The sequence below is a fragment of the Nerophis lumbriciformis genome, linkage group LG37 (genome assembly GCF_033978685.3).
Source record: "Nerophis lumbriciformis linkage group LG37, RoL_Nlum_v2.1, whole genome shotgun sequence".
Taxonomy (NCBI): domain Eukaryota; kingdom Metazoa; phylum Chordata; class Actinopteri; order Syngnathiformes; family Syngnathidae; genus Nerophis; species Nerophis lumbriciformis.
This window is the reverse complement of record NC_084584.2, coordinates 10,634,541-10,659,804: the sequence shown is the minus strand read 5'-3', so window position 1 is coordinate 10,659,804 and position 25,264 is coordinate 10,634,541. Positions and strand designations below refer to the sequence as shown.

At 39.6% G+C, this 25,264-nt stretch overlaps 1 protein-coding gene across 4 annotated transcripts in view; it reads left to right on the top strand.

Annotated features, from left to right (window-relative positions):
- Positions 1-25,264, top strand: part of gabbr2 (gamma-aminobutyric acid (GABA) B receptor, 2) — a 381,082-nt gene that overhangs the window by 220,896 nt on the left and 134,922 nt on the right. For all 4 annotated transcript variants that reach the window (XM_061931201.1, XM_061931198.1, XM_061931199.1 and 1 more), the window contains 3 exons: positions 3,245-3,310; positions 6,839-7,027; positions 9,487-9,729. In XM_061931201.1, the coding sequence (XP_061787185.1) occupies positions 3,245-3,310; positions 6,839-7,027; positions 9,487-9,729 (498 nt within the window). The remainder of the gene's footprint in view (positions 1-3,244; positions 3,311-6,838; positions 7,028-9,486; positions 9,730-25,264) is intronic.

The following is a 25,264-nucleotide window of genomic DNA, read 5'->3' as shown; positions in this document are numbered from 1 at the left end:
TCGTTAACGCTGTCGCCATTCCTTCACACTTGTACGGCTCTCCGTGTCGCCTCCTGTCTTGGAGCGCATTCATCAAACTTTGTCACTTTTATTGGATCACATTTGTGATTCCATGCTTGTGTGTCGTGTGTGTGCGTGTACACAAACGTTGTCGTGCAGCAGTATCGTCAAATTATTTACAAAGATTTATTCTGACCGACCTGCTGGGCCGGACACACAAAATGTAAAAAGCATTTATTCTCCACTTTTTATACTCTTATGGGAAGATTTTTGTTTTACAAGATTTACAACACAAATGGACCAACGTTTCCTCACACAGTTAGCAAACACGCATACAATTGTGTGCAATGTCTTAAATGAACGTTTGGATTTAATGACAACAAATATAAGTCACGACAAACACTTTTTATGTTGTGGGTCCATATTTTTCCAACATTACAATAAACACTGGAGGGCTGGAACTTCTTGTCCAGTCATTATCTTTATTTTGTTTATAACTTTAACCTTAGTCAAAGATCATCTATATGACAGGAGCTTTCTGCTGTTTTAAAAGACCTATTTAAAAAAAACATGAGTCAAAGATCATCTGTATGACACGGGCGTTCTGCAGTTTTAAAAAACCTACTTCAAAAATACAAATCAAAGATCATCTACATTATATGACAGGAACATACTGCTGTTTATAAGACCTACTTCAAAAACACAGGTCAAAGATCATTTATATGACAAGATATTTCTGCTGTTTTAAAAGACTTACTTCAAAAACACAGCTCAAAGATCATCTATATGACAGGAGATTTCTGCTGTTTTAAAAGACCTACTTCAAAAACACAAATCAAAGATCATCTATGTGACAGGGGCAATCTGCTGTTTTAAAAGGCTGACTTCAAAACCACAGATCAAAGATCATCTATATGACAGGAGCTTGCTGCCGTTTTAAAAGACCTACTTCAAAAACACAGGTCAAAGATCATCTATATGACAGAGGCATTATGCTCTTTTAAAAGACCTACTTCAAAAACACAGGGCAAAGATCATCTATATGACAGGAGATTTATGCTGTTTTAAAAGACCTACTTCAAAAACACAAATCAAAGATCATCTATATGACAGGAGCTTTCTGCTGTTTTAAAATACCTACTTCAAAAACACACATCAAATATCATCTATATGACAGGGGCATTCTGCTGTTTATAAGGCCGACTTCAAAACCACAGGTCAAAGATCATCTATATGACAGGAGCTTTCTGCTGTTTTAAAAGACCTATTCCAAAAACATGAATCAAAGATCATCTATATGACAGGAGCTTTCTGCCGTTTTAAAAGACCTACTTCAAAAACATGATTCAAAGATCATCCAAATGACAGGAGCTTTCTGCCGTTTTAAAATACCTACTTCAAAAACATGAATCAAAGATCATCTATATGACAGGGGCATTCTGCTGTTTATAAGGCCGACTTCAAAACCACAGGTCAAAGATCATCTGTATGACAGGAGCGTTCTGCTGTTTTAAAAGACCTACTTCAAAAACATGAGTCAAAGATCATCTATATGACAGGAGCTTTCTGCCGTTTTAAAAGACCTACTTCAAAAACATGATTCAAAGATCATCTATATGACAGGAGCTTTCTGCCGATTTAAAATACCTACTTCAAAAACATGAATCAAAGATCATCTATATGACAGGAGCTTTCTGCCGTTTTAAAATACCTACTTCAAAAACATGAATCAAAGATCATCTATAAGACAAGAGCTTTCTGCTGTTTTATAAGACCTTCAAAAACACAAGTCAAAGATCATCTATAAGACAGGAGCTTTCTGTTGTTTTATAAGACCTACTTCAAAAACAAGTCAAAGATCATCTATATGACAGGCGTGTTATGCTGTCTTTAAAGGATTACTTTCTAAAAATTGATTTGCAAAGATCTTCTATTATGAAATGAGTATTCTGCTGTTTTTAAGAACCTACTGCATTCATCCGTCCATTTTCTACTGCTATTCCCTTTCGGGGTCGCAGGGGGTGCTGGAGCCTATCTCAGCTGCATTCGGGCGGAAGGCGTCGTACACCCTGGACAAGTGGCCACCTCATCACAGGGCCAACACAGATAGACAGACTACATTCACACACTAGGGACCATTTAGTGTTACAGACATACTATAGTCAAAGCTCCTTTATCAAACAGGAGTGTTCGGCTGTTTCTAAGACCTACTGCAAAAACATAAATCAAAGATCCTGTATATCACTGGAGTGCTCTGCAGTTTTTATGAATCTGCTGCAAAATGCTAGTCTAAGATCCTCTAAATGACATGAACGCTCTGGTTTAAAAGTCCTTTTTGAGAATCAATAGTCAAAGATCCTCAAAATGATAGAAGCATTCTGCTGTTCTTGTAAAGACTTACTGCAGGAACACTAGTCAAAGATCATCTATATGACAGGGGCGTTCTGCCGTTTTTAATGACTTATTTCACTATAAAACATGAATGGTCCACTGTTTTCAATGCCCTACTGCAAAAATGCAGTCAAAGATCCTCTATTTAACTGAAGTGTCCTGCTGTTCTTAAGGCCCTACTGCACAAATGCTAGTCAAAGATCCTCTATATGAAAGGAACGATCTGCTGTTTTTAATGACTTTTTCCAGAAATGCCGATCATAGATCCTCTATATGACAGGAAACTAATGCAAACATACCAGTCAAAGATCCTCAATAGGACAGGAGCATTCTGCTGTTTTTAAACACCTAGGAGCTTGTTGCTTTTTTAAGGAAGTATTTAAAAAATGACGATCAAAGATCCTCTATATAACAGGTGTTAGCTGCTGTTTCTGAATATTTCTTTCAGAAACTTTACTCAAAGATCCTCTACAAAACAGGAATGTTCTCCTGTTTTGAAGGCCCTACTGCAGAAACACTAGTCAAATATCTCGTATTATGACAGGAGTGTTCTGCTTTTTTAAGGACTTATTTAAAAAATATATTTTTAAAGATCCTCTATATGACAGAAATAATATGATGCTTTTAAGAACATGATGCAAAAATACCAGTCAAAGATCCTCTATACAACAGGAGCGTTCTGCTGTTTTGAAGGCCCTACTGCAGAAACACTAGTCAAATATGACAGGACTGCTGTTTTTTAACATGTTCAAGTTTTGAAGTGAACTCATGAGCTCTTCTGACTAACTTCATTGTTCATATTTTTTGCTGAAAAATATTCTGGATTTAAAGATGTTTGTATTCCTTTTCTCAGGACAATGACGTGAGAATTATCATCGGGCAGTTTGACGAGAACTTGGCCTCTAAAGTCTTCTGCTGTGTAAGTCCTCTCTGCACACCCCAGTACATACATACATACATACATACATACAGTACATATATACACACGTATACATACATATATTCATACATACAGTACATATATACACACATATACAATACATACACACTGCTTATACATACATGCATATATACATACATACAGTACATATATGTATGTATACCATATTTTTCGGAGTATAAGTCGCACCGGAGTATAAATCGCACCTGCCGAAAATGCATTATAAAGAAGGAAAAAAACATATATAAGTCTATAAACTATGAAAAAAAACTGCAACTTATAGTCCGAAAAATACGGTACATACATTATACATACATACTGTTTATACATACATACATACATACATACAGTACATATATACAAATATACATACATACATACATATACACATATACATACATATGTATACATACACTGTACATACAGTACATATATACATACCGCATACATACATACTGTTTATAAATACATGCATACATTAATACATACATACATACAGTACATATATACATACATATATACAAATATACATATATATACAAATATACATACATATACAAATATACATGCATATACATATATAGATACATGCATGCATACATACATACATACATGCATACATATATATATACATACATACGTATATATACATGTATACATACATACTTATATACAGTACATACATAAAGTACATATATACGCACATACATATATACATACATATATATATATATACTTATATACAGTATATACAAAAAGTACATATATACGCACACACACATACATACATACTGTTTATACATACATACATGCATACATTAATACTTACATACAGTACATATATACATACATACACACATATATATACATATATACAAATATACATGCATATACATATATAGATACATGCATGCATACATACATACATGCATACATATATATATATATACATACATGTATATATCCATACTTATATACAGTACATACATAAAGTTCATATATACATATATACATATATATATATATACATATATACTTATATACAGTATATACAAAAAGTACATATATACGCACACACATACATACATACTGTTTATACATACATGCATACATTAATACATACATACAGTACATATATACATACATTTATACAAATATGCATACTTACATATACATACATGTATACATACATATTTATATACAGTACATACATAAAGTACATATATACACACACTCATACATACATACATACGTATACATACATATATACATACATACTTATATACAGTATATACATAAAGTACATATATACGCACACATACACATACATACATACATACATACTGTTTATATATACATGCATACATTAATACATACATACAGTACATATATACATACATATATACAAATATACATATATACATACATACTTATATACAGTATATACATAAAGTACATATGTACACACACATATACATACATGCATACTGTTTACACATACATGCATACATTAATACATACATACAGTACATATATACATACATATATACAAATATACATACATATATACAGGTAAAAGCCAGTAAATTAGAATATTTTGAAAAACTTGATTTATTTCAGTAATTGCATTCAAAAGGTGTAACTTGTACATTATATTTATTCATTGCACACAGACTGATGCATTCAAATGTTTATTTCATTTAATTTTGATGATTTGAAGTGGCAACAAATGAAAATCCAAAATTCCGTGTGTCACAAAATTAGAATATTACTTAAGGCTAATACAAAAAAGGGATTTTTAGAAATGTTGGCCAACTGAAAAGTATGAAAATGAAAAATATGAGCATGTACAATACTCAATACTTGGTTGGAGCTCCTTTTGCCTCAATTACTGCGTTAATGCGGCGTGGCATGGAGTCGATGAGTTTCTGGCACTGCTCAGGTGTTATGAGAGCCCAGGTTGCTCTGATAGTGGCCTTCAACTCTTCTGCGTTTTTGGGTCTGGCATTCTGCATCTTCCTTTTCACAATACCCCACAGATTTTCTATGGGGCTAAGGTCAGGGGAGTTGGCGGGCCAATTTAGAACAGAAATACCATGGTCCATAAACCAGGCACGGGTAGATTTTGCGCTGTGTGCAGGCGCCAAGTCCTGTTGGAACTTGAAATCTCCATCTCCATAGAGCAGGTCAGCAGCAGGAAGCATGAAGTGCTCTAAAACTTGCTGGTAGACGGCTGCGTTGACCCTGGATCTCAGGAAACAGAGTGGACCGACACCAGCAGATGACATGGCACCCCAAACCATCACTGATGGTTTGGGTTGGTTTGGTTTGCATTTCCTTTGGAAATCGAGGTCCCAGAGTCTGGAGGAAGACAGGAGAGGCACAGGATCCACGTTGCCTGAAGTCTAGTGTAAAGTTTCCACCATCAGTGATGGTTTGGGGTGCCATGTCATCTGCTGGTATCGGTCCACTCTGTTTCCTGAGATCCAGGGTCAACGCAGCCGTCTACCAGAAAGTTTTAGAGCACTTCATGCTTCCTGCTGCTGACCTGCTCTATGGAGATGGAGATTTCAAGTTCCAACAGGACTTGGCGCCTGCACACAGCGCAAAATCTACCCGTGCCTGGTTTACGGACCATGGTATTTCTGTTCTAAATTGGCCCGCCAACTCCCCTGACCTTAGCCCCATAGAAAATCTGTGGGGTATTGTGAAAAGGAAGATGCAGAATGCCAGACCCAAAAACGCAGAAGAGTTGAAGGCCACTATCAGAGCAACCTGGGCTCTCATAACACCTGAGCAGTGCCAAAAACTCATCGACTCCATGCCACGCCGCATTAACGCAGTAATTGAGGCAAAAGGAGCTCCAACCAAGTATTGAGTATTGTACATGCTCATATTTTTCATTTTCATACTTTTCAGTTGGCCAACATTTCTAAAAATCCCTTTTTTGTATTAGCCTTAAGTAATATTCTAATTTTGTGACACATGGAATTTTGGATTTTCATTTGTTGCCACTTCAAATCATCAAAATTAAATGAAATAAACATTTGAATGCATCAGTCTGTGTGCAATGAATAAATAAAATGTACAAGTTACACATTTTGAATGCAATTACTGAAATAAATCAAGTTTTTCAAAATATTCTAATTTACTGGCTTTTACCTGTACATTCATACTTATATACAGTATATACATAAAGTACATATGTACGCACACACACACATACATACATACTGTTTATACATACATGCATACATTAATACATACATACAGTACATATATACATACATATATACAAATATACTTACATATACATACATATATACAAATATACATACACATATACACATACACATACATATATACATACATATAGACAAATATACATATATACTTACATATACATATTTACATACATATATACATACATGTATATACATACTGTACATACATATAGGTATGTGATATGAATAATGATACTCCTACTAATGTTTCTTCCCTCATCAGGCGTACAACCTGAACATGTTTGGCAGCAAGTACCAGTGGATCATTCCTGGCTGGTACCAGGGCAACTGGTGGGAACAAGCCAACAGCACCAACTGCACCACCAAGAAGCTGCTGGTCGCCATGGAAGGTTACATCAGCGTCGACTTTGAGCCGCTCAGCGCTCGCCAGATCAAAGGCATCTCGGGCAGGGTGAGCCCCGCCTCCAAACTCTGACCAGGAAACTTCAACATGTCACGATTCCATACTTCATTCATCAAACCACAAGCAGTCAAAGATCCTCTATATGTCAAACGCACCGCTCGTGTTGAGAATCCGCTGCCAAGGTGACGCTATGTTCGGGGGTTGCTAGTTGAATATTGTGGTGTGGAGACGAGAGGACAGGAAATGTTTCACATGCCCCACGGCTCCCCAACCCTCAAGTAGCAAAGACGCGGTAAATAAGAAACGCAGTCAGGCGTGATTTTGATATTTTGCTCTCCAACTTTCACTCCTGTTGGTATTTACGCTGCAGATAATTATGGCTGCCAGACTGAAAAGAGCACCAGCAGTCCAAGCGTGAAATATTTTGTCTTAGCAAATATTTTCTTTTCTTTTGTCACTCATTTATTTTGACCTATAACAGTCTTAGTCTGTGGTTCTCGAACTTATTTCACCACCTCAGGAAACACTTGGCTCTCCACAACCAACATTAGAATACAGTAGCGTAGTAGGCTTAAATATTCATTAAATACAAAGCAGAAGTTGTATTTAAGAAGTACCGGATTTTAGAGCACACCGGGATATAAGCCGCACCCACTAAATTTTAGAAGAAGAAATATTTGTTCATATATTTGTCATACCGGACTATAAGCCCCTTTGTGAAATGAGTTATTTACACAGAAATATTTTGTAAATGTTTATTTACATACCTTAATTGTTTCCAAACGGTGTTTGTAACACGGCAGTAAAATGGCTGATCAAACAAAACAGAAGTCACCGTCATAGACCCACTTGCTGCGCAAGCTAGCTCTCCAATCAGCTAAACAGACTCAATATCTCCACGGTGACAATTTGGTGAATTTACTGAGGAATTTGTGAAACTCATAAACGTGTTAGCATATTTGCTCATGCTAACGAGGCTAGCTTGATTACGATAGCACATACAAATATGCATGAAAACACTCCTCCACGGTTTAGTAAGTATGGATAGTTTTAGTTTTATTGTAAAAACTTAACAAACGTTGCTTGGTGTGATGAAGAAAACAGAAACGCTATGGTCGGTTTTACTTCCAGTTCAGGGCATTGAAACAGGAAGTACATTTTCAACCCGCAGATTGTACGCCTCCACCTTTGTTTGGACTTCCCCTGACCACATGGCAACAGCTGCTTCCAAAGGGACGTGGGTCGTAAACAGCGTTACATTTGGTTACAAGGCCAGTTAAAAAAAAAAGGGTTGTAAACACTTCACAGAAAAGGTCGTAAAACAGTTCAAAGAAAGGTTTGTAAAAGACTTCAAAAAAGAGGTTCGTAAAAGACTTCAAAAAAGTGGTGTCTGGAACTTGGGCAGATCCTGCCTTCTCTCCGCTTTGTAGTCCTTGGGTTAAAACAATATCTTTCTGTTGATTACAATACATGAAAGAAAACAGAACACCTTCATATTGCTTCCCCCCTACACAGTGGAGTTTTACAAACCTTTTGTGATAACTTAGATAAAATTATTCTAACAGTAAGTATGGATAGTTTTAGTTTTATTGTAAAAACTTAACAAACGTTGCTTGGTGTGATGAAGAAAACGGAAACGCTACAGGCGGTTTTACTTCCAGTTCAGGGCATTGGAACAGAAAGTACATTTTCAACCCGCAGCACCTGCAGTGAGCGAACTCGTCCAAAAGATGGCGCCATGGCACAAACAATAACACATTTTCAGTGTCTCTGCTTGAGTTTAATGAAAACTATTGAATACAAAACATGGCCGTTAGCGAAGAAAAATCCACAAATTAGCCACACCGTTTTATAAGCTGCAGAGTTCAAAGCTTAGGGAAAAGTAGTACTAACTAAACTACAATTTGTAAAGCTAAAAGAAGTTGAACTAAATGAAAGGAGATGTGTCAGGTTCAAACACTGATGACATCTATTAAACAAGACAAGAGGCAAAGAATTAAACAGAGACAGAATTCAATTTGGACTCAATATACCTGTATTGAGGAGAGTCGCCCGGACATTGTATCCTTCTACAATCTCCAGCACTCTCTGCCAAAAGATGGCATGCCTCCTTCTTTTATTTTGGACCCTCCCCGACCACATGGCCACCACTGCTTCCAAAGGACAAAGGTTCGTAAAATAGTTCAAAAAGAGTTCCATAAAATAGTTCAAAAAGAGTTCGTAAAATAGTTCAAAAAGAGTTCGTCTGGAAATTGGGCAGATCTTGTCATCTCTCCGCTTTGAAGTCCTTGGGCCAGAACAACATCCTTCTGTTGATTACCAAACATGAGAGAAAACAGAAAACCCTACATGTGGCTTTCCCCCTTACACAGTGGAGTTTTACGAGCCTTACTCTTGGTAGGCCTCAAAGACAGCCCCTGTCCTTTTGCCTGGAACTCATTTCAACACAAAGTTTTTTTTGATGACAAACAATTGTTCTAACAAGATGTCATGGCCCCCTGTTGCAGACGCCAAAGGAGTACGAGAGGGAGTACAGCCGGGAGCTTCGCCAGAAAGGGGTGGAGCCCAGCAAATTCCACGGCTTCGCCTACGACGGCATCTGGGTCATCGCCAAGACCTTGACCCGGGTCATGGACCTGCTGCGGGTCAAGCAACGGCAAAACCACTACCACAACTTCACGGTGGACGACCACGAGGTGGGCAAGATGGTGCTGGACGTCATGAACGAGACCAACTTCTTTGGCGTGACGGTGAGTCCAAACCAAGGGCCCGTGACTTCCCGAATGGTTCCGTCTGCGTTAGGGACCAAGATCATGAAGCAAAGTGGAACTAAATCCCTCTCAAGACGTTTAGAAGCATTTTTTTTTCGCAGGAATTGATGGAAATACAAATATGTTGTAGGGTTAACTGTGGCCAGGGAATGTTTAGGTCACATTATTAACTGTCATACAAGTGTAAAAATAAGTGAACCATAGAACAATCTTACTTTTTAACATTCTTATGTTATTGTCAAGCCTAGCTATGTTGTACTGAGCAGCCAGGACGCAGGCTCTTCTTTCCCAGGTCCTGCTCTGTCATCTCTGTGTGCACTTAGACACGCCAACACATTATATCAGGGGTGCTCACACTTTTTCTGCAGGCGAGCTACTTTTCAATTGATCAAGTTGTGGGGATCTACCTCATTCATATATATAATTTATATTTACTTATTTATGAAATATATGTTTTTGTTAACAAGTTAAAGGTGTTTAATGATAATGCAAGAATGTTTAATACATATAGTTAATATTGTTAATAAATTAAAGGTGTTTAATGATAATACAAGTATGTTTAATACATATAGTTAATATTGTTAACAAGTTAAAGGTGTTTAAAGATAATACAAGCATGTTTAATACATATAGTTAATATTGTTAACAAGTTAAAGGTGTTTAATGATAATACAAGCATGTTTAATACATATAGTTAATATTATTAATAAGTTAAAGGTGTTTAAAGATAATACAAGCATGTTTAACACATATAGTTAATATTGTTAACAAGTTAAAGGTGTTTAATGATAATACAAGCATGTTTAACACATTTAGTTAATATTGTTAATAAGTTAAAGGTGTTTAAAGATAATGCAAGCATATAGTTAATATTGTTAATACGTTAAAAGTGTTTAAAGATAATACAGGCATGTTTAACACATATAGATTCCTTTCTTTCATGAAGACAAGAATATAAGTTGGTGTATCACCTGATTGTGATGACTTGCATTGATTGGAATCAGACAGTGGTGCTAAAAACGTCCGCATATTCGAATGGAGGAGAAAAAAGTCCTCCTTTCTGTCCAATACCACATGAAAGTGGTTGGTTTTTGACATCTTGTTTGTCCAGCTTCCGTACTCCTTTGTATACACTTTACAAGAAATACAGTGTCGGCAAACTCCGTAGCTTGCTAGCTTGTGCACGCCAGCTTTCTGAGACTCTTATTTTGGTAGCGCAACTGTGCAACTGTTCAGTCGGTCTTTGGAGTTTTGACGACAGGTACGGCGCCAGAGTCTGTTGAAATAAAGTGTTTCTCGCCTTCCAGTCGGTAATTTTAATGAGCTGGCAGCAGCCAGCGTCATCTCAGAAGACCCTCGGGTGCCGTGAATGTCAATCAAGTGACGAAAGTGACGTCATAGTGAAGATTTATGATCGCTTATTTTTTTAATGCCTGGCTGGTGATCGACTGACACACCCTCCGAGATCGACCGGTAGCTCGCGATCGACGTAATGAGCACCCCTGCATTATATGAACGGACAGACGGGTGTATTTGAGTGCGGATGGTTTTGGTGTGAATGGACAAACCATGTGGAGTTACAGCCATTGTAGTTGTGTGATGATAAAACCTATTACGTCAAGGAGCGAGAGATGAATCTTCAAACGAGTCGGCTTGTTATATTTTTTTTTTAGTGTTTAAGATAAGATGTGGATCAGAATCATTTAATTGACACAAATTTAATTTACACAAATATTAGTCTTATGTAGAGATCAGCGCCGATATTTGGCTGTGGAGGCCTTGCTCCTCCGGGTTCTTCGGACCACCAATTACCGACATGCCAGGCTCTTCCAGGTTGACAACACTGTTTTATTTTACAATAAAAGTGCAAAATCTTTTCTCTCAAGTGAGCACACGACTGGTTTCTCTTCAGTCTCTGCTCCCACTCTCACCATCAACAACAACTCTCCTCTCTCCTTCCCGACTGCTGCCTTTAACAGAGCGACAGGTGATCAGACAAACACTCTCAGCTGGGTCATCTACGCACCTGTCGCTGATCTCGAAGCCGGTCCTGGCACACCCCACTTCGCTGCAGGTCCGCAGGCCACGCCCCCCCCCCCCCCACATTGGCATTTTAACGTGTATCAGTATCTGTCTTTTGTTTGTATTTTTATTTACTACAACATGCTTACATCAGCATATATAATCTGAACACAGTACTTACTATTTCAAATATCAATAACTACATGAAGGAATTGCGTGTGAATGCTGACAGAATGTAGTATGAATGTAAGAATAGTTTGAATGTTTTGAATGTTGAAGAGTTCGAATTGACAGGACAATCGGAATTTGGTTTGGAACTTGGGAAAGTGTTAGTTTCATTGTCCAGGGTGAGTGGAATGTGCCGAGGTTGCAATGGTTTGAACAGGTTGAAAAATGTATGAATTGTGGTTCTTGCAAAAATGTCCAATGAACTTCCTGGAAATTTGGGAATTTCGGGAAAAGTGCGATTTAAAAAAAAAAAAAGATTAGGAGCATGAATTTCCTGAATGAGCTGAATTGGCTGGTGTTGGAATTGTTTAAATCGGTCAAGAAATGTTGAAGTAGTAACAGTTTTTTAATTGAAAAATGGTAATATTTCGCATATTTCGCTCTGAAGTGGAAGATATGCTTAAAGACCTTGCAAATGTTGTGGATTGAAAATGAATATGAAGAAAACAAAAGTTATGGCAAATTCCATGGTACCTCATAGACCTGTGACTGTTAATGGAAATGAAGTTAATGAATACATCTATCTGGGGCAGAGATTTAGCCTTAAAGAAAAGAGTCAAGAACAGGAGATAGGGAGGAGAATCAGATTGGGCTGGTGCCAATATGGAAAACTGACATACTTGCCAACCTTGAGACCTCAGATTTCGGGAGGTGGGGGGTGGGGGCGTGGTCGGGGTGGGGCGGGGCCTGGTTGGGGGCGTGGTTAAGAGGGGAGGAGTATATTGACAGCTAGAATTCACCAAGTCAAGTATTTCATACATATATATATATATATATATATATATATATATATATATATATATATATATATCTACATCCTGAAAATATGCAAACAAAACTGTGTTTAGATAATTGATACTTCAAACTTGCATAAATAAATATTAAGGAATATAACATAACTTGGCTTCTAAGAGTTTCAAAATGTAATGAATAAAATGCTAAAGTTGTTGATAAACAAGCATATTTAATTAATAATTAAATATGGTCATTTTAAATGAATTATTATGATAATTTAAAATCAATTATTTCAAATATGTTTATTTTAATGTATAATTCTATGGCTGGATGTAATAAGGAGTCACGAAAAAATGCAAATAAAAATACAATTTTGATGTTTTTAGCAAAATATAGTAAAAATGTATTTTTTATTTTTTATTTTTTAATTAATAAATGTATTTATTTTTAGGTAAGATAAACATAATAATACAATTTATCTCTAGTCTGGATGATTTAGTTCTTGTCACCCTGTTGTCCTCCCGTCATGAAAAAAGGCTGTCCTCACTCAGGTCCGCATGGAGCTGGAGGGGGCGTGGCTTCCAGCTCTGGCTGAAAATCGGGAGATTTTCGGGAGAATATTTGTCCCGGGAGGTTTTCGGGAGAGGCGCTGAATTTCGGGAGTCTCCCGGAAAATTCGGGAGGGTTGGCAAGTATGAAAACTGAGCAACAAGAGATACATGAGAGGAGAAATACCGTTAAGCCTAAAAAGAAAGGTCTTTAATCAATGCGTGTTACCAACCACGACATATGGAGCTGAAACCTGCGCATTGTCAAATAAAATGGAAAAGAAAATAGCAGCAGCACAACACAACATGGAAAGAAATATGCTCGGAATCACATATAAAGACAGAAAAACAAATGAATGGGTGAGAAAACAAACGCAAGTCCAAGACATTATGAGAACTATCAAATGAAGTAAGTGGAAGTGGGCTGGACGTGTCAGTAGGAGAACAGATAATAGATGGACTTCCCTAATGACATCATGGAGACCCATGGATGGGAGCAGAAATAGAGGAAGACAGAGAGTGAGATGGCGAGATGAAATAGACAAATATTGGGGAACAGTGCAGTGGCAGGGAGCAGCTAGAGATCGTTCACTATGCTGAGGCTTTCGTCCAGCAGTGGACGGCTGATGATGATGAATATTGAATTTCGGGAAAACAGGGAATTTGTCAAGTCCTTAAACCAACTTGTTTTTTTGTCCTGATTAAGAGGAATGTTTTGACAGTGGAACGGTTGAAAAATGTGAAAGGAGTCCTCACACTGTTGAAGGTTGGAAATAAGGTTAGAAAAAACCCAATGTGTTGAACGTGGGAAAATGGTTGTTTGAATTTCCAGGATGAATTGAATGTGTTGAAGGTGGAATGGTTTGAATCGGCTGAAAATGTCCCTAAAAATTGGGAATCCTCCGAAATCCGGGATTTTTTTTTATAATTGTTGAATATTGTTGACGATTCCTGAACAGGATGAATATTTTGAGGTTGGAATGGTTGGAATCGGATGAAGAATGTGGGAGTTGTGGAACTTGGAAAAATGTTCCACTCATTTCAATGGGAGTTTTGGGAAAAGGGGGAATTTGGAATTGCTAAAAAATGTGAACGTTCAGAATGAGTTGGTTGGTTGAATGGTTGGTTTTGGAATTTTTCAAATCGGTCGATAAATGTTGAAGTAGTAACATTTTTAATTGGGAAATGGTATTGTGGAATTTCGGGAAAACCGGGAATTTTTCCAGTTAAAAAAACAACTTTGGTTTTTTGTCCTGATTAAGAGGAATGTTTTGACGGTGGAACGGTTAAAGTGGGTTGAAAAATTTAAGTTAAAGTTAAAGTACCGTATTTTCCGCACCATAAGGCGCCCTGGTTTATAAGCCGCGCCTTCAATGAACGGCATATTTCAAAACTTTGTCCACCTATAAGCCGCCCCGTGTTGTAAGCCGCATCTAACTGCGCTAAAGGAATGTCAAAAAAACAGTCAGATAGGTCAGTCAAACTTTAATAATATATTAAAAACCAGCGTTCTAACAACTCTGTTCACTCCCAAAATGTACGCAAATGTGCAATCACAAACATACGTATATCAACATGGACAGAGCTGCGTGAAAAAAGCCACCCGGCCTCTTCGCGTAAACTTAAACTTACCTTAACCACTCGCTCATCTTTTCTTCATCCATCCCTTCGAGTTAGCTTTTATGATGACGCCGGCTGGAAAGGTCTCTTTTGGCAAGGTCTTCCTTTTGAATATCACCATGGGTGGAAGTTTCTGGCCATTAGCATGGCAAGCTAGAACCACAGTGAAGGATGACTTCTCATTCCCTGTGGTGCGAATATTCACCGTACGTGCTCCCGTTGTATCCACAGTGCGGTTCACAGGAATATCAGTTGCTGTGAAATAGTAATCCGTGTGCGGATGGAGAGATTGCGTCTTTTCATGAACCGGATACCTGTCGCTTAGTAGGAGCCATTTTGTGGTCTTTACAGATGTAAACACACAAAGGAAATGAAACGTACGGTGATATCCGCGCGCTTTTTCTTCTTCTACGCGGGCGGGTGGTTGCTTACAGTAGAAGAAGAAGCGCTTCCTGTTCTATGGGGGCGGGTGCTTACCTTGGCGGTTGCTTGCGTAGAAGAAGAAGCGCTTCCTGTTCTACCGGGAAAAAAGATGGCGGCTGTTTACCGAAGTTGCGAGACCGAAACTTTATGAAAATGAATCTTAATATTTATCCATATATAAAGCGCACCGGGTTATAAGGCGCACTGTCAGCTTTTGAGAAAATTTGTGGTTTTTAGGTGCGCCTTATAATGCGGAAAATACGGTACCGTTGATTGTCACACACACACTAGGTGTGGCAAAATTATTCTCTGCATTTGACCCATCCCCTTGATCACCCTCTGGGAGGTGAGGGGAGCAGTGAGCAGCATCGGTGGCTGCGCCCAGGAATCATTTTGGTGATTTAACCCCCAAATCCAACCCTTGATGCTGAGTGCCAAGCAGGGCGGTAATGGCTCCCATTTTTATAGTCTTTCTGTCACGGCGGGGGGGGGGTCGCAGCTTGCTGCGAGGTTTGTTCTCCCAGGATGCAAACGGACTATTCCGGCGTGCAGGTAGGAACATATTTATTTTTCAAAACTCAAAGGGTACAAAAAAAACGGAAAACAAGGCGAAGGCACAATGCGCTGATCGGACTTGGAGCCAAAAGCTAACACTTAGCATCGACTATGGACATAAAGAACTTATGAAACTGTGGCATGAAATAAACAAGACTTACGTAGTCCAGGCATGACTGACTGGCAAAGGCAGGCTTAAATAATGTCTCTAGATTGGAAACAGGTGCGCGTCCCGAACACCAGAGGCAGGTGAAAATCATAAGTCGCCATGGTAACTAAAACAAACAAGGGTGCACAAAAACAGGAACTAATGGAGTCTAAAACTAACAGAACATAACAAAAAACATGATCCGAACCACGGATCGTGACACTTTGGTATGACTCGGCCGGGGTTTGAACTCACAACCTACCCGTATCAGGGCGGACACTCCACTGTGGAAGGAGTAGTTACCAAGAAAAATGCATTTGGAAAAAAATGTGAATTTGGGGAATTCCTGGAATTGTTTTGAACTTGGCAAAAAGGATAGTTTGAATGTGCAGGATGAGTGGAATATGCTGAAGGTGGAATGCTTTGAATAGGTTGAAAAATGTGCAAATGGTGACATTTTGAAAAATGGCCAACTCATTTTAAATGGGAAAAATGTCCCGGAAATCTGGGAATTTTGGGAATTTGTCAAGGGAATGCCCGCGATTCCCGAATAGGCTGAACAGTTTGAAGTTGGAACAGTTTGAATGGGGTGAAAAATGTGGAAGGTCGAGCGCGCCAAAATCTGGAGAAGAAGAAGAAGCAATATATGAATCTTGGTGTAGAAAACCACATGCGTGTGAATGTTTTGGCGCATTCACACAATTAGTCAAGTAGATAAATAATAAGCACCTTTTGCCCCGCAGGAGAAAAGTTCTCATTTTGCTGGAGCCCTTTTTTTAGAAATAATTTAAGAATAAAAATGACACTTATTGTCAATAATTTGCTCTAAATTCACTCAGGTGGCCACACACCCCTCTGTCTCCTCCTGTAGTACTGGTCACCTGCAGTATCCGAGGTCGGGTCGCGGGGGCAGCAGCCTAAGCAGAGAAGCCCAGAATTCCCTCTGCCCAGCCACTTCATCCATTGACGTTCCCAGGCCAGCCGGGAGACACAGTCTTCCCAAACGTGTCCTGGGTCTTCCCCGTGGCCTCCTACCAGTCAGACGTGCCCTAAACATCTCCCTAGGGGGGCATTCATAGCTTCTCACCCTATCTCTCAGGGAGAGCGGAGGAAACTCATTTCTTGTACCTGTGATCTTGTCCTTTCGGTCATAATCCAAAGCTCATAGAGATGAGGATAGGAACGTAGATCGACCGGTAAATTAAGAGCTTTGCCTTCCGGCTCAGCTCCTTCTTCTGCATCACTGCAGACCCTGCATCGGTCCACCTGTCGATCTCACGATCCACTTTTCTCTCACTTAATTGTTTCCAAATGGTGCCTGTAACGCGGCAGTAAAATGGCTGATCAAACAAAACAGAAGTCATGGTCATGGACCCGCTAGCTGCGGAAGTGAGCTCTCTAATCAGCTAAGCAGACTCAGTAACTCCACGGTGAATGTCTAAAACTGAAACAATACAAAAAGAATGCCATTGTAAGTTAATAATACCAACAAAGACACTCGTCAACGTGTTGGCGACGCTAGCTTCATTACATTACGATAGCACGTACAAATATGCATGAAAACAGTCTTACAGAAGTCACACATGGGACGGTTTAGTAAGTAAGAATTGTTTTAGTTATATTGTAAAACTTCCAAACGTTGCTTGGAATGATGAATGAAGAATCCATACAAGTAGAGACGCTACGGACGGCTTGAATACTGAACAACACTTGTACTTCCGGTTGAAAGCTCAGTCTAAACAGAAGGGCACTGCAGCACCTGCAATGTGCGGAATCGTGGAAAAGATAGGGCCATAGCACACCTATGCGGTGTAGCTCGGATGGTAGAGTGGCCGTGCCAGCAACTTGAGGGTTCCAAGTTCGATCCCCGCTTCCGCCATCCTAGTCACTGCCGTTGTGTCCTTGGGCAAGACACTTTACCCACCTGCTCCCAGTGCCACCCACACTTGTTTAAATGTAGCTTAGAAATTGGATTTCTCTATGTAAAAGCGCTGTGAGTCACTAGAGAAAAGCGCTATATAAATATAATTCACTTCACCTATTTAGTGTCTGCAGACACGGCACAAGAGCCCAGCGTGCAGGTTCAACAAGGTTTTAATCAAAATGTTTTCTCTCCTAGAACGTGACTTTTCAGCCACGTCCGTAACCTCCTCCCTCCTCTGCTCCCGGCCGCTTACAGTTAAAGACAACCGATGATTAGATTAACACGTACCACCTGTGAAATCTAATCACCTGCCAGCTGTGTCTCGCCGTCAGCACATGCCCCGCCCCTGCCCGATGGTGCTCGTCCTCAGTACCATGGACAGCGGCAGTGACTTTTCCTCCCCCCAGTGTCTTTGCGGTTTTTTTTCTTCTTTTTTTTACTTTTGCGAAGAAAAATCCATAAATTAGCTGCTCCGTTTTATAAGCCGCAGGGTTCAAAGTGTAGGAAAAATGTCGCCGCTTATAGTACGGAATTGACGGTATTCCTCATTTTCTAGTACCGTAGTTTTCGGACTATACTCAGGAGCGACTTATGTGTGAAATGATGAACACATTAGCGTAAAATATCAAATAATATTATTTATGTCATTCACGTAAGAGACTAGACCAGGGGCCGGCAACCCTAAATGTTGAAGGAGCCATATTGGACCAAAAATACAAAAACAAATCTGTCTGGAGCCGCAAAAAATGAAAAGCCATATTACATACAGATAGTGTGTCATGAGATATAAATTGAATTAAGAGGACTTAAAGGAAACTAAATGAGCTCAAATATAGCTACAAATGTGGCATAAATAGCATGTTAGCATCGATTAGCTTGCAGTCTTGCAGTGACCAAATATGTCCGATTAGCACTCCACACAAGTAAATAACATCAACAAAACTCACCTTTGTGCATTCACGCACAACATTAAACATTTGGTGGACAAAATGAGACAGAAAAAGAAGTGGCATAAAACACGTCCTAGAAAGTCGGAGAAAGTTATACATGTAAACAAACTATGGTGAGTTCAAGGACCGCCAAAATTAGTAGGACAAAACAGCGCTTGCCAAATACTCGAATAAGTGAAGCATGTTTAATATAAACAGTGTGATTTATAACAATTAGGGAGGTTTGTGTCATGTTTGTCTTCCTACAGAAACCATATTAAAACAAAAAAAAAAATTTTTTCCCCTCATCTTTTTCCATTTTTCATACATTTTTTAAAAAGCTCCAGAGCCACTAGGGTGGCGCTAAAAAGCCGCATGCGGCTCTAGAGCCGCAGGTTGCCGACCCCCGGACTTGACGTATAAGATTTCATGGGATTTAGCGATTAGGAGTGACAGATTGTTTGATAAACGTATAGCATGTTCTATATGTTATAGTTATTTGAATGACTCTTACCATAATATGTTACGTTAACATACCAGTTGGTTATTTATGCCTCATATAACGTACACTTATTCAGCCTGTTGTTCACTATTCTTGATTTATTTTAAATTGCCTTTCAAATGTCTATTCTTGCTGTTGGCTTTTATCAAATACATTTCCCCCAAAAGATGCGACTTATACTCCAGTGCGACTTATATATGTTTTTTCCTTCTTTATTATGCATTTTTGGCCGGTGCGACTTATACTCCGGAGCGACTTATAGTCCGAAAAATACGGTAAATATAATTCACTTCACTTATTTGTCTGTGGAAGTGGCCTCCCAGCAGCTCCACTGCAGACACGGCACAAGAGCCCAGCGTGCAGGTTTTAATCAAAATGTTTTCTTTCCAACAACAGTTTTCTCTCCTAGAACGTGACTTTTCAGCCACGTCCGGAACCTCCTCCCTCCTCTGCTTCCGGTTGCTTACTGTTAAAGACAACAGATGATTAGATTAACACGTACCACCTGTGAAATGTAATCCCCTGCCAGCTGTGTCTCGCCGTCAGCACATGCCCCGCCCCTGCCCGATGGTGCTCGTCCTCAGTACCATGGACAGCGATGGTGACTTTTCCTCCTGCAAGCAGCGCTGACTCCACCTCTCCCCCACAGTGTTTTTTTTTTACTTTTGCGAAGAAAAATCCATAAGTTAGCTGCTCCGTTTTATAAGCCGCAGGGTGCAAAGTGTAGGAAAAAAGTCGCCGCTTATAGTCCGGAATTGACGGTATTCCTCATTTTCTAGTAACGTGGGCAATTTCCGACACGATGTCTGCATGTGCACAAAAAAACAAAACTGCTCACAGGTGGGAATGGGTTCTTATAAAAGAGCCATTCAAAAGGCCCGATTCGTTCGTGAACGTCCCATCAAATACGAGGGGGGAAAAAGTGCAAGATTTGAAGTGCAATCATGGGACGTTCTTTAAAGAGAGCCCGTTAAAAAATGAGATGAGATAAATGTTGCGTGCATGCAAGCGTTCCACAACACCAGCACCATGCATGCATCTTTCATGTTACACAACTCACTTGCTTTTTCCAGAGGATTCCACTGCTGCTTATTACCACCGCCTTTTTTTTTTTTTTTTTGCTACACACACGGTCCACCCCTTTTTGCGGATTTTTTTCCCTGCAGCGGAGGGAGTGATCATGGAGGTCTCTGCAGTATCGATCGGGTCTGCCGTGGAGGCCGCAGAGAGACTTCTCCTCCTGCCAGAACCGCAGGATGAGGGGGGGGGATAGAGCAGCACCGCAAGGTTGCTATGGAGAGATGACACGCGTGTCTTTTTGTGGTCGCTGGTCATTGTGAGGATACCACAGCCTGAGGCGCAACTGCAGATATTCCTCCATTTTTACAAAGTGTGTGTGTGTGTGTGTGTGTGTGTGTGTGTGTGTGTGTGTGTGTGTGTGTGTGTGTGTGTGTGTGTGTGTGTGTGTGTGTGTGTGTGTGTGTGTGTGTGTGTCACACTCGCTCACCTCTAATCCAGAGGGTGTCACACCTCCAGATCACTAGTGGCCCACATTTGACTCCATCTCTGCTGCGATGGACAGTTTTCTCAACTCCACAGACGTCACACACACACACACACACACACACACACACACACACACACACACACACACACACACACACACACACACACAGCAACACCTGTGCAGGTCAGTCGGCATAGCCCGCCGCTCGTCGGCGTCATTTTCGAAAGGAGGTTAATTAAATTCCATTTCATTCTAATTAGGACGGTGTGAGTCAGCACTTGTGTTTGATGGCGACACAAGCAGTCTACACAACAGGTGTGTGTGTGTGTGTGTGTGTGTGTGTGTGTGTGTGTGTGTGTGTGTGTGTGTGTGTGTGTGTGTGTGTGTGTGTGTGTGTGTGTGTGTGTGTGTGTGTGTGTGTGTGTGTGTGTGTGTGTGTGTGTGTGTGGCACTAATATGAAGGAGGTGGAGAAGCGAGCGCTTCATTGCTGAGTCATGGAGTCAACTTCCCCCACGTTTCCACAACGCTGTGGGTATCTGAGTGTGACACACTTCCACCTCAACCATGATATCTATTATTAGGGGTGTAACGGTACGTGTATTTGTATTGAACCGTTTCGGTACGGTGGGTTCGGTTCGGAGGTATACCGAACGAGTTTCCACACGGACATATTAAGTAGTCGCCTAAGCTAAAGTCTTAACAAGCTGCTCTGCTTCCTTCTGCCTGTCTCTGTCAGTACACAGCACCCAGCATTGTCCCACCCACACAACCATCTGATTGGTTACAAACAGAGCGGTAACAGCCAATCAGCTGTGCGTATTCAGAGCGCATGTAGTCAGTGCTTAGCGTTTAGCAGGTAATCATCAGGCAGCGGACTCTCCCCAAATGATAATAAACACCTCCCAGTAAACTACTAGTAACATCACTATGAGCCCGTTGACCTTCTAGAAATATAAAAGGCAGCTCAGCTCGCTCGCAGTCCTGGCTTGAGGTGAAGGCTAATTAGCTTTTAGCGTAACGTTAGCTCATTTTGCTGTGTGTGTGTGTGTGTGTGTGTGTGTGTGTGTGTGTGTGTGTGTGTGTGTGTGTGTGTGTGTGTGTGTGTTACGGACAGCAAAGCCCTGTCTGTCTGTTATTTCACTTGACCTTTTTCTGTGTTGATTGAGCTGTGTTGAAGCAGCAAAAAAGGACATTATGCTAAATGAAGAGTTTCTGTCTCTGATAGTTGATATAATCATGTAAGTGCATCATTAAGCCTACATGAACTCCATGGTGTTCAGGGATGAATAGTCTCTCCTATTACTATTTTTTCAGCTATAGTTACATGAATCATTAGTAATGGAGCAGCCTAGTTTTGAATGGCAGGGTCCCTGCTATCACATGTTGATAAAAATATAACATTTACATAATAAATCAACTACAGGCTTCCCAAATGCTGTCATAAATTAAGCATGATGAGTTGACTTGAAACTGTTTAATGATGCACTTTTTATATGTAGAAGAAAAGTTTTGTCATTTTATTTAATCTGAGCAACAACTTGAGGCAGTTTAATGTTGATTAACGTGGGCAGAATTATTATAGTGTTCCCAATGTTAAAAGGATAAAGCCATTGTTTACAAATTTGGTAAATAAATAACCCAAAAATGTATATTTTGTTGTTCTCTTACTGTACCAAAAATGAACCGAACCGTGACCTCTAAACCGAGGCACGTACCGAACCGACATTTTTGTGTATCGTCACACCCCTACATATTATTGCATCATATCCTTCAAGTATTGTATGTGGTTACGCAAATGGACCTACAAATGTTTGCGTGCTAAGTGCATTGTGTGTGAAAGGACATTTAACGTGTTTTGGATTGGACAGTGAGATGTTTGCAGTACGTCAATGGAGCGACAGATGTTTACATTGTGTTTACAGTAAGTAAAAGGACCGACTGTCTAAATCGCATGTAATATGTGAATGGGCAGGCAAGTATTGGCATTAGTGTGTATATGGACCAAGATGTGTACAATATGTTTGTGCTATGTGTAAAGGAACAGGTTGCAGTGTGTGAAGGGACATACAGATGGAGACATTATTTGTATCGTGAATGGACCAACGCGTGTACAATATGTCCAGGCTGCATGTGAAACAGCGCCTTTTACATTGTGTGTATTTGAATTGACAGGCATTTAAATTATGTGAATAGACCGACTAATATTAGAGTGGACACAAGTGTCGACACATGTATGCAAATAGACTAACACGTGCACAGGATGTTTATACTGTATGTGAAAGAACAGCGCATCGTTTTTTTACATTGTGTGTATTTGAATTGACAGGCATTTTTAATTACGTGCATTATGTGAATAGACAGACTAGCATTTAAGTGGACACACAAGTGTCGTCACATGTATGCAAATAGACTAACCTGTGTACAGGATGTTTACACTGTATGTGAAAGAACAGCGCATCATTTTTTACATTGTGTGTATTTGAATGAACAGACATTTAAATTATGTGAATAGACAGACTAATATTTGAGTGGACACACAAGTGTCGACATGTGTATGCAAATAGACTAACACGTGCACAGGATATTTATACTCTATGTGAAAGAACAGCACATCATTTTTTACATTGTGTGTATTTGAATGGACAGGCCTTTAAATTATATGTATTATGTGAATAGACAGACTAGTATTTGAGTGGACACACAAGTGTCAACACATGTATGCAAATAGACTAACACGTGCACAGGATGTTTATACCGTATGTGAAAGAACAGCGCATCGTTTTTTTTACATTGTGTGCATTTGAATGGACAGGCCTTTAAATTATGTGTATTATGTGAATAGACAGACTAGCATTAGAGTGGACACACAAGTGTCAACACGTGTATGCAAATAGACTAACATGAGTACAGGATGTGTATACTGAATGTGAAAGAACAGACTGCAGTTTACATTGTGTGAAGGGACATACAGATGTAGACATTATGTGTATCGTGAATGGACAACACGTGTAAAATGGGCCTATACTGCATGTGAGAGAACAGCGTGCCGTTTACATTGCATGTATTTGAATGGACATACAGTACATTTAAATTATGTGAATGGACAGACTGCTTATAGTATACAAATGGACACAAATGGAAATTGTTGCCTCGGCATTTTGTGGGTGTGGCACCGGCCGGAGATGTTGACATGCGGAGGTTCAAGCACTCTTCATTCTCTAGCGGGTGACTTTTCAAATGATGCTACATTAACAGTGCTGCTACTTTTTGTGGCAACGCTTTTGCCGCGTAAATGTTGAACATATTCCCGCTTGAAGCCAAACCACCGCCGGACGATGGACCCCGTGCTGTTTTTCTTGGGAATGAATTCTTCCTCCATTTGTTACCAGATTCGCACTTTCTCTCTCTCTCTGTCAGGCTTGGTCAAAAGGATAGGACTCAGATGCAGAATAGGGAATATTTCGACAGGCTTTTATTTTGACAGCTTCCTTTCACCTCCAGAGTCAAGGTAATACAATATCTATATTAACAAAAACTAGTCGGCGAAAAAGGTTCCAAAAAATAGGAACAACCGAAAATCACTTCAAAGGAGGAAAAACAAAGACGAACTATAATTGGCGCCGTATATGCTATAAAATGTATTAACACAAAAACGCTCCAACAGGAGGAAGAAACAATGGCTATGAAAAATTCTACACTTATCTAATCTAATAAAGTTTAAAGAGGAACATTATCACAATTTCAGAAGGGTTAAAACCATTAAAAATCAGTTCCCAGTGGCTTATTATATTTTTCGAAGTTTTTTTCAAAATTTTACCCATCACGCAATATCCCTAAAAAAAAGCTTCAAAGTGCCTGATTTTAACCATCTTTATATACACCCGTCCATTTTCCTGTGACGTCACATAGTGAAGCCAACTCAAACAAACATGGCGGAAAGAACAGCAAGCTGTAGCGACATTAGCTCGGATTCAGACTCGGATTTCAGCGGCTTAAGCGATTCAACAGATTACGCATGTATTGAAACGGATGGTTGTAGTGTAGAGGCAGGTAGCGAAAACGAAATTGAAGAAGAAACTGAAGCTATTGAGCCATATCGGTTTGAACCGTATGCAAGCGAAACCGACGAAAACGACACGACAGCCAGCGACACGGGAGAAAGCGAGGACGAATTCGGCGATCGCCTTCTAACCAACGATTGGTATGTGTTTGTTTGGCATTAAAGGAAACTAACAACTATGAACTAGGTTTACAGCATATGAAATACATTTGGCAACAACATGCACTTTGAGAGTGCAGACAGCCCATTTTTCATCAATTAATATATTCTGTAGACATACCCTCATCCGCTCTCTTTTCCTGAAAGCTGATC